The 16,737-nt window shown below is 56.1% G+C and overlaps 1 protein-coding gene across 1 annotated transcript; it reads right to left on the reverse strand.

Moving 5' to 3' along the window:
• Positions 1-284: 284 nt before the first annotated feature.
• Positions 285-15,942, reverse strand: RTP5 (receptor transporter protein 5 (putative)). The gene is made up of 10 exons (XM_060107252.1): positions 15,808-15,942; positions 14,763-14,965; positions 11,599-13,033; positions 11,452-11,503; positions 7,743-7,843; positions 7,209-7,319; positions 2,453-2,740; positions 2,291-2,371; positions 674-812; positions 285-559 (listed from the first exon to the last, which is right to left on the reverse strand). Exons 1-10 carry the CDS (start codon positions 15,940-15,942, stop codon positions 285-287), a joined length of 2,820 nt encoding a protein of 939 aa, XP_059963235.1.
• Positions 15,943-16,737: the final 795 nt, after the last annotated feature.

Here is a 16,737-nt window from a genome sequence, read left to right on the forward strand (position 1 = left end):
ACGAAAGGCGCTGAGCCGACCCAGGGTCTCCCGAGGCCGAGGGTGCTGTCAGAGGGCACCCACCGAGGGTGGTCTGTGTGCCTCCCCTGGGGGCTCCGTAAGCAGCCCTAAGTGGGCAGCGGCACGCCCACTGGAAGACCTTGTCCTCACGGGAGGGGCGGACCCAGCCCTGTGCCCCCAGCAGACACCACTTCTGCCAAGGTTACAGCCATTCCAAGTTTGAATCTGCCATCAGCGCCCTGAGAGCTGCCCTTGTGACCGTCCAACGCTTTGGGCAGGCGTGTTCACTCTTCCCTGTCGCTGACCTGGGCGCCCTTGGGTTGCCAGGTTGGCAGGAAACTTACACCTCTGGCCTCGGCAGCCTGACTGGTGCCGACTTGCTCTGCTGCCACCATGGCTGCAAAACTGGACAAATACAGGGCAGCAGGCAGAGCCGACCGTGAGCCACAGCCCCGCACGGCTCTCTGCCTGGGGATGCTGCCCCTCCCCCGGGAGGTGGAGCCCAGAGGGGCCGTGAGCTCACGGAGACCAGCACCAGCGTCCAGGGCTGCAGACAGTCCTGGCAGCCGCAGCGCAGGGCACGAACAAGAACCGCCACGCCTTGGAGCAAGGGCCACAAGGGGACGAAAATGGAACTGAAATGGACCGACAAGCAGCAGACCAGCCTCCTCACCAGTCAGGGCAAAACTCAAGCCCTGAAGGAAGGAAGTCGATTCTCGGCACCAAACCTGGCCGCCATCAGCAGGACCCCAGGACGGGTCGCCAAGCAAACAGTGCCACGTCTGAAACAAAAACTTCACCGACAGGCTTAACTGCAGGAAAAAGGCAAGTGAGCCAGAAGGCAGAGGAATAGGAATTATCCCACCAGCAAAGAGAAAACAAGAAAATAAAAGAGCAACGCCCTAACCCCCCTGGGTACAGCCTGGGGGAATATACAGGAGCTCCAAAGGGGAAAGGGAGGGAGCAGGTGGGCAGAGAAAAAGCTGCCTGAAGAATTCGTGGCTTTGGAGTAAGGTGGTGCCTTTCCCACCCAGTCCCACCACCTCTCTTCCCTTTCCAGGTGTGTCTCCAATAAAACATGTGCCCCCCCTCAAACTCCTTCCCAGCAACTGCTTCCCAGACAACCCAACCTGTGACACTTAATTTCTTTTTTTGTTTGTTTGTTTTTCACTGATCTTTTTTTTTTTTTAGGATTGACATGCAGACATACATACACTTAGTTTCTTAAAGTAAGAGCTGCCTCGTGTTGCAGAGTTTATAGTGTAGAAGTTACACACACGACAACGACAGCACAAGGATGGGGTTAATGGAATTACACTGTTGCTAGGCTCCTAGGTCTTTGCGAAGTAGCAACAGACTGTGATAGTTAAGGATGCATATTGTAACCCCTGGAATAACTACCAAAAAAGTAATACAGCAAGGCACAGCCAAAAGACCAACAGAGGGATTGGAAGGCGAGGAGGCCCAGCGACCGCTGGAGGGGCGGATGCAGGGCTGGGGGAAGCGCCTTCCTGTCCGACCCGGAGTGACTCCTGCCTCTTCACTACGTGGCTGTGTTTCAAACGCAGCTCAAGAAAGAAAATGAAACAGCTTCCCTTGGTTAAGCTGCGTCGTGTTTTGGCTGGACCAGGCTCCTTTCAAATCTAAATAAAACTTGGCAGAAATAAAGTGCCTTGGGCCGCCCACACCCCGGGAAGTTCTGGCAGCCACTCTGAGTGATTCCCAGGGAGAGAGGAGGGTAGGACTGGGGTCCAGGGCAGGAAGCAGGAAAGAGGGCATCGACCCTCAGAGTCCAGGGCCAGGTGGGGAGAGGTTCCGGCCATTCCCACCCGAGGCCCAGAGTCGCGGCCCAGCCTCCCCTGCAGACCCCCAGACCCTCGGGTGAGCCCAGAGGTGGTCAGTGTCCCTCACCAAGCAGCGGCCCCGGCCTCTCAGGAGTGGAAGCCGCCCCCCTTGTGCCCAGAGGTGAGAACCGTGCGTCCCAGGGTCAGGCAGCCTGAAGAGGACGGAGACCCGGCAGCAGCTCTGCCTGCCACCCCAGGGACACACCAAGCCAGGGGGATGACTTCAGATGATTTCAGGTGTGCACCTCCGTCCCGCCCACCAGCCTGAAAACAGGAAATCACACGTGGGCCGAGGGCTCCACCTGGTGGCCCCCTGACCCGGCAGACAGTCCCACACGCAGAGTCAGCGCTGGAGCAGCGGGGCCTCCTCTCCCTAGACTCCACATGCCAGAAGCATCAGCATCGTCTCCTGATCCTCAGGGACTCAGCCAGGGCCACCCTCTGACACTCCACCCTTCTGCACCGAGCAGGGCCCTGCAGCCGGCACGGCTGGGGCCGAGGTCAGGGCTGCTGGGGCAGGACACGTGCTGGGGGTGGGACATGGGACAGCAGGGCCACGACACAGGCGCCACACATGAGACCCTGGAAGTGGGAGGGACGGGGTGCACCTTGGGCAACAGCGGCCAGAGCGGAGAGAACACAGGGTCCCCGTGACCTCCGCCGCAGGTGCGGGTCACACCTGTGCCATGCCAGTGGCCCTCCAGCTCCAGCCGCCTGCTCTGCCACCAGGCCTGTCCTCGGCCTCCCAGGCCCCCTCCGGGGCAGAACTCAGCTGCAGCCTTGGGCTGGGTTGGCTGCCCCTCCACCTGGACCCGGGGTGGAGACAGTGGTGGGTCCCGGTGCTGACCGGGGCCACTCAGCCTGTCTGCCGAGGCACCTGGGGACCCTGCTGCCACCTGTGGTCACGTGCCGAGCTCCAGCTGGGCCCAAGGGCCCCTGTTCCCCCCACAGGGAGCCTGACACTGGGAAGAGTCCCTGGGGAGCCGGACCCCTGAGTCCCGCGTGGAGGGCAGCGCCCACCCTCCACACCTAGGAAGGAAATGAGCCCCACCCTTCATAGCCACCTGCACACGCACAGGCATCAGCCACCCCACCCCTGGGCTAACACCCCTCCGGGGCCCAGGCAGGCTCCTCGGGAGGGTTGCCTGCTCCCCTCGGGCGTGTCACCGAGGCCGCACACAAGAGAAGCAACGGGAGGGCGTGCCTGGGCCACGGCAGGACCGCGGGGTCATCGCTCTCATTTCCTCCTCCATCTTCTTCTCTGTTTTCCTCCTTCTCTAGAATAAGCACATGTCATGTTCACGGTTTTCTTGTGTTTGAAGGAAACACATGCCGTCCTTCTGTGTGTCCCCTGCAGCTGCGGGGCCTGCACTGTGATAGGAGGTGAAAACCCAAGCAGGGCCGGGTGGGCCAGGCTGTTTGGTGAACGGAGGTGTCCTGTCGGGAATTACAGACAGACTTCGTTTCATTGTGCTTCACAGACGTGGCACTTTTTACAAAGTGAGGGTCTGTGGGGACCCTGCAACCGGCAAGTCTGTTGGGGCCATTTTTCCAACAACGTCTGCTCATTTCATGTCTCTGTGTCACATTTTGGTAATTCTCGCAATACTTCGATCTGCTTCATTCTTATATTTGTGTGGTGGTCTGTGACCATGATCTTTGATATTACTCTTTTAACTGTTTCAAATAGCAACAATTATAATAGTAACATAATTTAATCACAAACCACACCCATATAAGAGGCGAACTTAATCCATAAATGTGGTGTGTTCTGACTGCCCCACTGACCAGCTGGTCCCCCATCTCTCTCTCTCCTCAGACCCCCTATTCCCTGAACCAAAACAATATTGAAATTAGGCCAATTAATCACCCTACAGCGACCTCCAAGTGCTCAAATGAAAGGAAGAGTCGCATGTCTCTCACTTTAAATCAAAACCTAGAAATGATGAAGCTCAGTGAGGAAAGCAGGTCCAAAGCTGAGAGATGGTGAAAGCCGGGCCTCTTGCACCAAACAGTTAGCCAAGTTGTGGATGCAAAGGAAAAGTCCTTGAAGGAAATTAAAAGTACCACTTCAGTTAACACATGAATGATATAAAGTGAAACTGCCTTATTGTTGGTATGGAAAAAGTTTGAGTCGTCTGGATATAAGATCAAACCAGCCACAATATTCCCTTAACCAAAGCCTAATCCACAGCAAGGCCCTAACTCTCTTCAGTTCTATGAAGGCTGAGGTTGGTGAGGAAGCTGCAGAAGAAAAGTTTTAAGTTGGCAGAGGTTGGTCCATGAGGTTGATGGAAAGACGCCGTTTCCATAACATCAAAGTGCAAAGTGAAGCAGCAAGTGCTGATGTAGAAGACGCAGCAAGTTATCCAGAAGATCCAGCTAAGGAAATTCATGAAGGTGGCTACTCTAAACAACAGATTTTCAGTGTAGACAAAACAGCCTTCTATTGGAACCGGATGCCATCTAGGACTTTCATAACTAGAGAGGAAAAGTCAGTGCCTGGCTTTGAAGCTTCAAAGGGGCTAATGCACCTGGTGACTCAAGTTGAAGCCAATGCTCATATACCATCTGAAAATCTAGGGCCCCTAAGAATTATGATAAATCTCCTGTGTTTGGTCTATAAGTGGACTAACAAAGCTTGGATGACAGCACATCTGTTGACAACATGGTTTACTGAACATTTTAAACCATATACTGCTCAGAAAAAAAAGATTCCTTTCAAAATATTACTGCTCATTGGCAATGGACCTGGTGACCCAAAAGCTCTGATGAACAATGAGATGAATGTTGTTTTCATACCTGCTAACACAACATCCATTCTGCAGCCCATGGATCAAGGAGTCATTTCAACTTTCAAGTCTTATTTTTTAAGAAATACACTTCACAAGGCTATAGCTGCCATAAGACAGCAATTCCTCTGATGGATCTGGGTAGAGTCAACTGAAAACCTTATGCAAAGGACTCACCATTCTAGATGCCATTAGGAACACTCATGATTCATGGGAAGAGGTCCAAATACCTACATTAACAGGGGTTGGAAGAAGCTGATTCCAGCCCTCATGGATGACTTTGAGGGGTTTAAGACCTCAGTGAAGGAAGGAACTGCAGATGTGGTGGAAATAGCAAGAGAACTAGAATTAGAAGTGGAGCCTGAAGATGTGACTAAATTGCTGCAGTCTCAGGATAAAACTTTAAGCAATGAGGAGTTGCTTCTATGGGTGAGCAAAGAAAGTGGTTCCTTGAGATGGAATCTACTCCTGGTGAAGATGCTGTGAAGACTGTTGAAATGACAACAAAGGATTTAGAAAGTTAAATAAACTTCATTGATAAAGCAGCAGCAGGGTTTGAGAAGATTGACTCCAATTTTGGAAGAAGTTCTACTCTGGGTAAAAGACTACAAACAGCATTGCATGCTACAGAGAAATCTTTCATGAAAAGAAAAGTCGATCAATGAGGCAAACTTCATTGTCATCTGATTTTAAGAAATTGCTGCCCCAAACTTCAGTAACCCCCACCCTGATCAGTCAGCAGCCACCACATCGAGGCAAAGCCCTCTGCCCGCAAAAAGATTAGGCTCAGACACTGGTTAGCATTTTTTAGCAATAAAGTATTTTTTAATTAAGGCATGTACGTTGTATTTTAGACACAATGCTACTGCACACTTACTAGACTACAGTATGGTATATACATACCTTTCATATGCACCAGGAAACCAAAAAATTCATATGACTCACTTTATTGCAGTGTCTGGAACTGAACCCCATTATCGCCGACATATGTCAGTATTTTGACTGTTAAAGACTACACCCCAAATCCCATTTTGTATTATCTAGAGAGAACTGCTGGATACTGCTGGATAACGCGGAGAAGAAACTTGAGGAAAAAAACTGCAGACGTCCCAGGAAGCAGTTCTTAACCTTCTGTCTCTGGGAGCTAGAATTTTTTGTTTACTTTCATAATGAAAATGGACCGAGTGGTTCAAATCACAAATACTAAGTGTGCAGTTCTTGCGAGGCCCCCGGAGCAGCAGCTCCTCCCAGAAGAAAACCCACACCCCGTGTCTAGAGTCACATTTCCTGGGAAAGGAAGCAACATGGCCCTCTGTCCCATGCACTCCACTCAAGGCCACGTGGGGGTCAGGGCACACTCACCAGCCCCTTTCTGACTAGAGCTGTAGAGCTTTCTAGAAGGGAATGCCAGACTGCCCTAGCGGGTGAGAACATCTGGACTACAAGACAGATGTGTTTCCTAATTGTCAGCGAAAATTAATCAATAGTCAATTCAAGAAAGAAATAGAAACTTTTACTCTAGCCAACCTCAGGATTATAACTGCAGAGAGTCTTTCAGAAAGCTCTGGGGAGTGCTCTGCCCATTAGAAGTCAAAGCCCATTTACATAAGGTCTTGAGACAGAGTTACGCATCAAATGACGTATTATTGACAGTTTACATAATCCAGACCTGCATGTACAGAGTGAGTAGTGGGGCACGGGTCCTTGTGGGCCTCACAGGATTAGGAAGGAAGGTTCCCTCCTAAGACGCACAGCACACACTAAAGGGGAGGGAGGAGGCCCAAACGGGCAAGGGAACGTTTTTGTTTAAAATTTTTCTCATCTTGCTATAAAATATGAATTTTATTTCATCATAATGAGAGTCAATAGTCTGCCGTCTAATCTTTCAACTAAGAGAACAGGTGATGAAAAGATGGGGCAGCTCACACCCAGTGCAGCCCAGCCGCCCCCATCCTCGGGAGGGGCACCAGCTAGCCAGGTTCGGCCAGATCAAGCCCCCTGCCTTGCGTGTGGTCCCCTGAACCTGCTCTGGAAACAGGCTGAGGAGAGGAGGGGTTTGTGTCCCCGGCTGTGACCCTATGGCCTCCCCCTAGAGGGCGAGAAATCAGGAAATCGTTCACACTTTAAGTACCCCATCTTTGCTTGAACTAATAGCAATTACATTTGAAACGTGTCTGCCGTTAGTCCTCCTAGGCCCAACGTGGTCACTCAGGCTGCACAGGGGCTGGGGTGCCGGCTGCCCTGGATTTGAGCCCCAGGCTCGCCCTTGGCATTTTATCCAGTGTCCGCGAGCCTGAACTTCCTTGACCGCGCACTCAAATAGCCTGCACGCCTGAATGTTGGGGGGTGGGGGTGGCATGGGGGGCCCACAGGTCAAGTGTGGGTATTACTCTCGCTTTCATCGTATTCCTGAATCTTAATTCTGAATGAATTAATTATTAAGTAATTAAATGAGTTTTAATTATTTATGAAAACGTGTGCTAGTGATGCTGACGATGGGTGGAGTTTGCTGGGTTTTAAGGAACCTTCTGATTAAACAGTAAACAGTTAAAGAGCGGCAGAGCCTTCCCGCCTTCCCCATCGCAGGGCTGCGCTTCCCGCTAGCGGCCACTCGGGGGCGCCGCAGGACAACGCGGGCGGCCGGGCGGGGGCTGGAGGAGGGGCCGGAGCTGGGGGCGGGGGCCTGGGGTGGCAGGGGACAGAGGGGCTGGGGAAGGGTGGGAGGGATGGGGCGGGATTGGGAGTTGGGGAGGGGGCTGCGAGTGCCTACTGAGGACCCCCGGACCCGGAGGCGCTGCACCAGCCCCGCTATTATGCCATCCGTGATGCCTCCCTCTCCCCACTCCCTGTTTGGAGGACCCTAGCGCTCCCCACATTTTCTGCTTCCGGCTGGTGTGGACCTTACTGAGGTCCCCGTGTGCTCACACCTAAGGGGACACCGCTCTTCGCAGGTTCCTAGAGCGAGAGGTGCTGAAGACCCAGAGGGGCCATACGGGAACCCGACCCTCCCTCTCCCTGCATGTGCGCAGGCCGGCGGGCGATGGGAGGGACAGAGATGAGGTCAAGGTGTGTGGCCAGCAGGGCCCGCGGAAGCACAGACCGTTACCGTGAGTCCAAAAGGCCCAGGACTGCCCGCCGCACAGCGCTGTCCGGTGATGTTGGGGGAGGGGCAGGTTACTGTCCCCCCGGGGTGGCCCAGCTGACCACCTGGAGGTCCCAGAAGCCAGGAGCTGGTGCAGAGCCCACCCACACGGGAGGGAGGGGGTTGGGTGGTGGTGCTGGGGTCAGATTCCCCAAACCTACCCCAGGACCGGGGGTGACTCCGCCCTCTGAGCCGGTGTGGTCAGACTCCTGGACTGAACACCTGTTCCGCACCCACAGGAAGAGTGGCCAGCACTGAAATTCTCAGCTGTCACGGCATCCAGTTTAAGCCACTCAGGCAAGCTTTGCATCTGGGAAATAATTTTAGTTTATCTACAAGTTGGAAACCATGGAGGTGACGCTGCAGTTCAGCCAAGGCTGGGGAGGGAGAGACCTGCGCCAGCAGAGGTCACAGTGGAACCAGGAGCAGAGGTGATGCCTCTATGGACGGCACAGCCTCCATGCAGCCATTTCCGGGCAAAGCCAGAGAGCCAGAGGCAGGGGGACCCTGACAGGTGGGGGCAGAGGGAGCCTGCCCACTGTCCATGCTGACCCCAGTGCAGGAACTGCAATCAGACCCCCCTTTCAATCAGAACCCCCGATTCAGCAAAAGTGCTTTATGCACACTTAGCATATTATCAGTTAGAGAGGGGCAGGACTGAACCTCTGGGAAAACAGACCTCAGAACTTGGAGGGCTCTCAGAGCCATGGGGGTTGGGCCTCTCAATGTAGAGCCAGCAATTCGGCCCTGGGCTCTGTGAATGGTTAATGAGCCCAGGGATTCCAGTTATTAGAGTAATGTTTTTCTGTTTTGGCGAGGGGGGAGGGGTGTTTGTTTTTGGTCTTGGTGTGTTTTTTTTGGCTGCGTTGGGTCTTTGTCGCTGTGTGCAGGTTTCTCTAGTTGCGGCGAGCGGGGGCTACTCTTCGTTGCGGTGCGTGGGCTTCTCATTGCGGTGGCTTCTCTTTGTTGCGGAGCACAGGCTCTAGGTGTGCAGGCTTCAGTAGTTGCAGCACGTGGGCTCAGTAGTTGCGGCTCACGGGCTCTGGAGCGCAGACTCGATAGTTGTGGCGCACAGGTTTAGTTGCTCCGCGGCATGTGGGATCTTCCCAGACCAGGGCTCGAACCCGTGTCCCCTGCATTGGCAGGCAGATTCTTAACCACTGTGCCACCGGGGAAGTCCTTAGAGTAATGTTCTACCTCTAGTGTCAGGTTGGCTAGCCATGGAGGACTTTAATTTGGCCATGAAATGGCCATGGTCTTACCAAGGAGGTGATCCAGAACTGTAGGTTAACAACCTAATCTGTGGTTTCCTCTGCTGTATCTTCAGGAAACACCATATCTCCTGGGGTTGGATTGAGCTAGGCAGCCCAAAGCAATGTACAGGAAGGACCTAATTCTTGGGAAACAGGTAGACAAGATTATGGGTAAGAAGACAATGCTGAAAATCTAGTCTAAAAGACAAGGCAAGGTTGAAAGTGGAAAGTGAACAATGGAGGCTAAAGTCAGGATAGGGGAGAACAGACAGAAGGAGGGAGCAACTGAAACATAACTTTGTGCAAAAGCTGAAGAAATAAAAGCCTCCATCGGCGCAAGAGTTCAAGGAGGCCATCGCCTCCTTGTGGTGCTGAGTATGTGACATGGGGCTTAAAGACAGCTCCCTGAAGGAATGGTGCAGGGCTGAAGAGGACAGCTAGGCGGGGGGAAAGACTACCTGAAGCTAAAAGAAAACAGAATCAGAAAAGGTGGCCCTGGGAAGGGAGCTAACAGTCAGATGGTAATTGCAAGCAGAGACCGATGGATCCTGTGTAGTTTCGGATATGCGTGTTCTCCCCCGTCTCTGTCTCTCCTCTGCCCTTTGCAGTGAACTACTGGAAAGAATAACGCTGCCTCCTCTTACTCATTCTCAGCCCTTTGCACTCAGATTTCATCCCCCGCACTCCACTCATCATAGTAAAGGTGGTTTCCTAACTGAAGTGGCTTCCTAACTGAAAAATCCTATAGATTTACTTATTTTAATCCTCATTTTGCTACTTTTATTTCCATCAAGCCTCTTCTCAAAAGTCTCCTAATCAAAAGCCTTCTCTCAAAAGAGAGGCCTTTCCTGATTCCCCCAAATAAAACAGTGCTTATGTCATAAAAAAATAAAAGTAAATTAGAACCCCAACCACCACAGACACCACCCGGCTAGGTCGTCACACCACAGTGTAGACGGGAAAACCAAGGTGGGAGGCTCAGTCCTGCTCTCAGGTGAGGGTTTCACCCAGTGTAGACAGACCACTGAGGGTGGGAGGGTGGGTCCTGCACTTAGGGGGAGAGTCTCACCCAGTGTAGACACACCACTGAGGGTGGAGTATGGATCCTGCCCAAATAGTGAGGGTCTCACCCAGTGTAGACACACCACTGAGGGTGGAGGGTGGATCCTGCCCAAATAGTGAGGGTCTCACCCAGTGTAGACACACCACTGAGGGTGGAGGGTGGATCCTGCCCAAATAGTGAGGGTCTCACCCAGTGTAGACACACCACTGAGGGTGGAGGGTGGGTCTTGCACTAAGGGTGAGGTTAGCGCATAGGGCACCTGGTGACCTGGCCTCGTGCTGTCTGGTGAGGCTCTGCTCAGGCTGGCTGAGGTGTCCAGGCTCACGTCCCGTGCAGGTTTGGCCTTCCGTGTAGGGTGGAAACTTCCGTGGTTCTGGTGTCATGTGGGGTCTCTGTGAGCAGGCATGGGTCTGGCACTTGCCGACCTGGTGCTGATGTAAAGCCCCCTCCTCCCCTGCCACCTCAGGCAGCCCTGTGTGTGCCCGTGCGAGCCCCGCCCTGCCTTCCCCACTCACCCCGAGGGCAGGCCTGAGGGCAGAATCTCCAGCACCGCTGGATTCTGTCCACTCACCCCTCCCCACAGAGCAGGCCTTCCGAAACTCTCATCCAGCCAGGGGATGCAAGTCTCAGACCTCAGGGCTCTGCAGACAACCCCCCCACCAGGGTCCTGGGGCCGGCTCTGCATGGAGGGCTACAGGGTGACCTGACCCAGCTGCCCGCTGTCACGGCCCCAGCTGCCTGGGACCCACATGGCCCAACACCCCTGCCCCTTAGAACCGGACCTACGGCCTTTAAGATGGAAATCCAGGGTGTGAATACAAGTGACAGGACAGTTTTCTGACCTACAGCACAGATGGCGTTTCTTAAACCAAAGCAGCGCTGTGGATATAAGTACTCCAGGGGAACCGTGAACAGAATCCGGTTAAAGCACTGGCTGGCCTCCTGCCCCTCCCATGGGGAAGGTACCTCCTCAGCTACTGGGACCCTGGTGCTGTGGGGAGCCGGTGCGGGGGAGGATGAGGCTTGCCAACCACACCTCAAGGGGCTTTCATCTTCGCAGAGTGGGTGGTGTAGGACCTCCTCCCCGCCACCGCCCACCCCGCCCTGACAGCCTGTGCTGAACAGGTCCGAGCGTCCCGTCCAGGGATCCAGAAGACATCGAGGGAAGGAGACCCTGCAGGGACTGGGACCCAGGAGTCGGCCCTCACACCTTCAGCTCAGCCCGAGTGCCGTGTGGCTGCTGCTTCTTAACTTTTATTTTATCGGAGTGTAACACACGTACAGAAAAGCACCTGGAACACACACGGTCAGCTTGGGGGACGATCACGGCGTGAGCTTCCACGACACCACAACTCACAGCAGGAGACAGAACATGGAAGCAGGGGGCGGCCAAGGTGGCCGGGGGCTTGCTGGGGGGACAGGAGGGTCACTTGACTCGCTGGCTGCCCAGGCGGCCCTGCTCGGGGGTGAAGCAGGGACCAACGAGAGGCGCCACACTTCACACCCGCGGGGAGTGGTCAGGGCTGAACTTGTACAGGTACATTATCCAGAGGACGCAGACGGTCATGGAGACCCAGATCCAGACTTCTTCGTAGGGGTCGAAGCAGAAGCCTTCGGCCCAGCAGAAGTCCTCCTCCCAGTAGGACCCAGGGCCGGACTTGCCCGCCCTGGGCCCCGGCTGCCCCTGCTCCTTGGAAAAGCCATGTGCGGCAAGGCCATTGCTTTGAGGGCCACTGACATCGTTGCCAGAGCCCTTGCTCTGAATGATACTGAGGACAGAGAAGGGGATAGTGACGGAGCCCTCGCTGATGGGGACAGGGCCACTGCCGCCATCCTCCTTCCCTTTGCCTTCAGTGACGCCAGCAGAAGAAGCCCCGCCTTTGCCCTTGTCGGCGAAGATGAAAGGGAAGGTGAGGGAGCCGTAGATGAGGTCAAAGGGGTCCTCGCCTTCAAGGACCACATTGGTCAAGGAAGAGGGGAAGGTGACGGAGCCCTCCCCGTTGTTCATGAGGCCGATGATGTAGGTCATTGGCCGCGGGCCGTTTCCACCAGTGACTTCAATGATGGGACCACTGCTGCCGAACGTGGGGCCCCAGCCATCGTCTGCATCTTCATCTTCATTTTCATCTTCATCAGGGTCGGAGACGCAGCCGTGGCCTTTGTAGATGAAGCCTGTCATCTCCTTGGTGCCGCTGAGGAGGAGGCCTTTGCCGTGGAAAACGGGGGTTTTAATGTTCACTGGGAAGCGTCTGCCTTTGGACGTGGCCTTGGAGCTGGTGGGCAGGTAGAGGGAGCCCCTGCCAATGGTGAGCGGCCCGGTGGGGTTGGTCATGGGCCCCTTGTCCTCATGCACAAGGGAGAAGGGGACAGTGACGATCTCCTCATCGTCGCCGAAGAAGTCCCTGCCCTCGGAGAGGGGGTTCTTGATGAAGTCGGCCACGGAGAGGGGGACCATGATGGAGTTGGGGGTGTAGCCCCTGGAGCGGTCCACCACAAGCCCGCAGCCAAGCGTGCGCAGCTGTTGGCTGGCAGTGGGGGCGTCCACGTTGCTGCCACCATACAGGGTGAACCTGCCCTTGATGGTGCTGGGGCTCTTGACCTCGGGCCCCCAGGCGGGGTCTGGGGGCTTCTGGAAGAAGCAGACCCCCAGGTCGCAGGCCTCACAGTGCTCGCCGAAGCAGATCTCAGGGCACTGGTCGGAGCCTGGGCCCTCCCCGTAGCACTTCTGCACGATGAACTGCACCAGCTTGTTGAGGAACAGCCGCACGTTGAGCAGGCTGACCTGGCAGGGGGCCCCGCCCGGCGGGCACAGCCGGCACCGCTGGGCCCAGATGCGCATCTTCACCAGCCCCTGCCGGGCATCCTCATCCCACCACAAGTGGAAGAGGATGTGCACGTGGGCCGAGGACCAGCCCCACTGGCAGCGGCCACACTGGAGCCTGGGGAGGAGAGAGGGGGTGAGCAGAGGCGGGGTGGCCCTCCCCCAGGCCCAGCGGATTCATGAACCCAGCCCGTGTGTGCACATCCCTCGCTGCACCCATAACCTGAAAAGCCGAAGCAAACGCCTTTCATCCATTTGGCACCAAGATGCCCTCAGTGGCAAAGCCCAGACTGCCACGTGCAGGGCCACCTCTGCGCTTGCTGCTGCTGGTCTGTCGCCTGCTGACCTGGGTCTCAACTGCCCGAGGAGACATCACCAGGACAGTGAGGGAAGGAAGAGCATCTGTGATGCCCAGTGCGGGGGCGGGGGGCTGCAGAAAGGACCTGGGGAGCCCATCCCACGGGAGAGAGGCAATGGGGAGGCTGGGGGCGGGCAGAGAAGCGTGAGGAGAGCGATGAGGGACTGGGACCCCAGGATGCCGGGGTGGCCCTGCGCTCGCTTGCAGGCACCACTCCCTGGGCGGCGGGTTTGGCCCTCACACGGTGAGGATGCTGCTCCGGAGGCTGAAGGCCCTGTGTCCTTCTGTTTCCAAACTGTCAGGTCACAGGTGAGTGACCCTCTGACCCATCCACCGGAACTTCCCCTGATGGTGGGCTTGTCCCCACTGCGCCCCTGCATGCAGCCTCCAGCCACACGTGGCCGGGGAGCACCTAGACACGGATGGTGCCCTAGGGACTGAACTTCCTCCTTTATCTGTTAATTAACGCGTCATGGCTGCACGTAGCCAGTGGCTGCACGTGGAGAGGTGAGTCTGCCCTAGTGACCATCCCACCAGCTGGCATTTCTGTCCGTGAAAACAGAAAACCAATGTGTGCTCAGGGTCCTCGTCCCACCTGTGTAGAGCGGCTCCTCCATGGGGCTGTGGGAACAGTACCGGGTTGGAAGGGGCCCCTCAGATGCACCGAAGGCTGTTACTTCCTGACACCTGGGAAAGCCAGCACCCCACCGCACACCGGACTCCAGGGATTTCAGACGCTGGGGAACTGGGGCGTCCGTGCCAAAGGGTAGCTGCCTGCAGGGTCCACACGGTGACTGGTCTGCGAGGCCCCCTCTCCCCCCAGGCCCCTCCCAGCTGGCCCCTGGGGGACCAGGCTGCCTGGCTGGGCAGAGCCCCTGCAGGTCTGGCCCGTCCTGGCTGCTCTGACGGCAGCTGTCATCACAAGGAAGAGCGAGGCTCACGTGGTGACCCATGGTCCCCGGGGCTCGTGACTCGGCCCCCACTCGGCCACAGCCCAGGCCGGGGACATCCTCCTTCCTCTGGGGCCTGTGCCCCCTCCTTCCATCCCCTTAGACCTCTCTGCAGTGCAGGGCCGGGCGGTGACCGGGTGCCTGCCCACCCCCTGCTCCCTCTGTCAGTGCTGCCCTGGAAACGAGGAGATGCTGCAGTGAACAAGCAAAGTCCCCCACGCAGGGGCAGCATTACCACGCCAGCCGCCCCTTGGCAGGGCCCCAACTGGCCTGGCGGTGCCGGCACTGCCGGGCAGGGCCTCAGCTCACCTGTGCTGAAAGGCAATGAACAGACTGCTCCCCCAACACCCCCACTTCCCGGAAGGGAGGAACAACACTCGGCCCACCCACCCACCTGTTGGGTGCCAAGGCCAGGCAGACACATGGCTCCCCAGCCCGCCTTCCTCACCGGCCGGGCCGCACCCAGCCTAGCCAGTGGTTAAGTAGCCTCGACCCCTCCCTCCCAGGACCCCACAGGAGACACCCCCCCTCAGCCGCACCTCGAGAGCCCCCGCAGCCGGTACTGGAAACCGCTGCTGTCCAGGTGCCCTGAGGCCAGGTTCTCCTCGGGGACCAGCTCCCAGGTGTCCTGGGGCTTCCTCTTGGCCATCAGCTGGGCCAAGGTGCTGGCCCACACATCCACGCCCTCCATGCTGGCGCTGGGCTCCGCAGTGCTGTCTGAAGGCTGCGCTGGCTCCGGTTCCTAGCGAGCGCCCACCCGCCTCCGGCACCGACCAATTGCCGCCTTGACAACCTTCTCGTCTCCATAGCAACTGGATTTGTCTCAGAGAAATGAGAAATAGGCCTTTTTTTCTGATCCTTTTTGCGTATTTTTTATTACGCAAGCAGTGGATTTTCATTTTAGGAAAAATCAGAAACAGATAAATAAAAAGGACAAACTACAATATGATAAAAATCTCCCATAGTCATCATTGTGGTGCTGACATCCACGTGTTTTTCAGTGCCTATGCACATATACGTTTCCATAATTATTTTTCACAAATAGGAAATCTTACTAAACATATTATCCTAAGGCCTGTTTCTTTTACCCACAGTGTAGCATGGACGGTGATACCCATTCTTCTAAATATCTGATATTTTCCAGTCTGTGGCTGGGGCATAATAATCTACCTGCCTGGCCTCTGTCCTTGAACACGGTGCTAAGTCTTTGCCTTTGCAAACAAAGCTTGAGGAACTTTATTGAACATGTATCGTTGCGAATTTTCCCATGACTTTTCTTTCTTTCTTTTTTTTTTTTTTTTTGGTGTTTGTTTGTTCAGCTGCGCCACGCAGCTTAAGGTATCTTAGTTCCCCAAGCAGGGATGGAACCCGCGTCCCCTGCAGTGGAAGTGCGGAGTCGTAACCACTGGAGCGCCAGGGAAGACCCTCCCAAGACTTTTCCTTTCTTCACACTTTTTATTGGCTAGAAACGTACATTTATGTAAAAATGCCTTAAAGGTAATGCACAACTTCACAAATTACTCTAAAGTCTTAGCTCAGGACCTGAAGGAGCCAGGCCCCCAAAGCTGTCTGCATGCCCCGTACCCGCCGCCAGCACTCCCCTGCCCGCAGAGGCACCAGCGCTGGGAGCCCTGGCAGCTCCACCCGAGATGCAGCCTGTTTGGGGGCTTTGCACCTCCTCTGAGAGGAGGCCCCGCCCCCCTCGCATCCTATGCGCATGCATCTGGCTCCTCTGCTGTCTGTGGGCAAGCTCCACCCACCGCGTGTCCAGTACTTGGTAACGGTGCGACGGCGACGTGGCTCGAGGAAAGAACCAGCCGAGGGTCGAGGGTCCAGCAGAGCTGGGAGGGGCCTGAGCCCGGGGCGGTGGGGGGAGGGCTCAAGAGAGCTCCCAGGGGAGGCCACCCTCGGTGACCATGGGGAGGTGGCGCCCAGTGCCCTCTCCACTGGGCAGCATTGCTCCGAGACCCTGCCAAGGAAATGGCCGGTCCAGTGCCAAGGAAGCGGGTTTCTCCGTGGGCCCAAGGCTGTGAAACAGCGGCTCATGTTGACGAGAGGAAAAGACTCTGACCAAGTGAAACGGACATCGACTGGGAGGGACAGTGCTCAGCGGCCAGCATGTCCCACAGCGCCCGCAGGTGGTGGGAAAGGATGCTCCCCCCAGGCTGTTTGGGAGCTCCCAGAACAGAGCGGGCCTCATCCGGAGCACCCCTCCCAGAATGAGGGTCGTGGACTCTGCCCCTGGGCCACTGGGCCCCCACCCTCGCCCTGGACAGGCGGCAGTGCCCACAGCAGCGAGTTGCCTGCTTTGTGTCCCCTGCCGAGGGCTATGGCACCTGCCGGGCAGCCGGCTCCACGTTCGAGAATTGCTGCATCTGCCCCTGCTGGGAGCAGGCCTTGCGGGCCTTTCCTGCAGCCTATTCACGCCCAGAGCCACCTAGAAATTCCAAGGCGCAAACTTAGCATAGCCTTCACCCCCAGTGAATGCTCTGCGCACGGCCTGTGCACCTCCCT

The sequence above is a fragment of the Mesoplodon densirostris genome, chromosome 8, assembly GCF_025265405.1.
Source record: "Mesoplodon densirostris isolate mMesDen1 chromosome 8, mMesDen1 primary haplotype, whole genome shotgun sequence".
In the NCBI taxonomy this organism is placed as follows: domain Eukaryota; kingdom Metazoa; phylum Chordata; class Mammalia; order Artiodactyla; family Ziphiidae; genus Mesoplodon; species Mesoplodon densirostris.

Coding starts and splice junctions, on each gene's coding strand:
- RTP5 (XM_060107252.1), bottom strand. CDS start 15,942: ATGCGCATAGGATGCGAGGGGGGCGGGGCCTCCTCTCAGAGGAGGTGC. Junction 7,844..11,451: donor TCCATGTTCTGTCTCCTGCT/GTGAGTTGTGGT, acceptor TGGGACCTCCAG/GTGGTCAGCTGGGCCACCCC. Junction 813..2,290: donor TCGGTGCAGAAGGGTGGAGT/GTCAGAGGGTGG, acceptor TTTTTCCTGCAG/TTAAGCCTGTCGGTGAAGTT.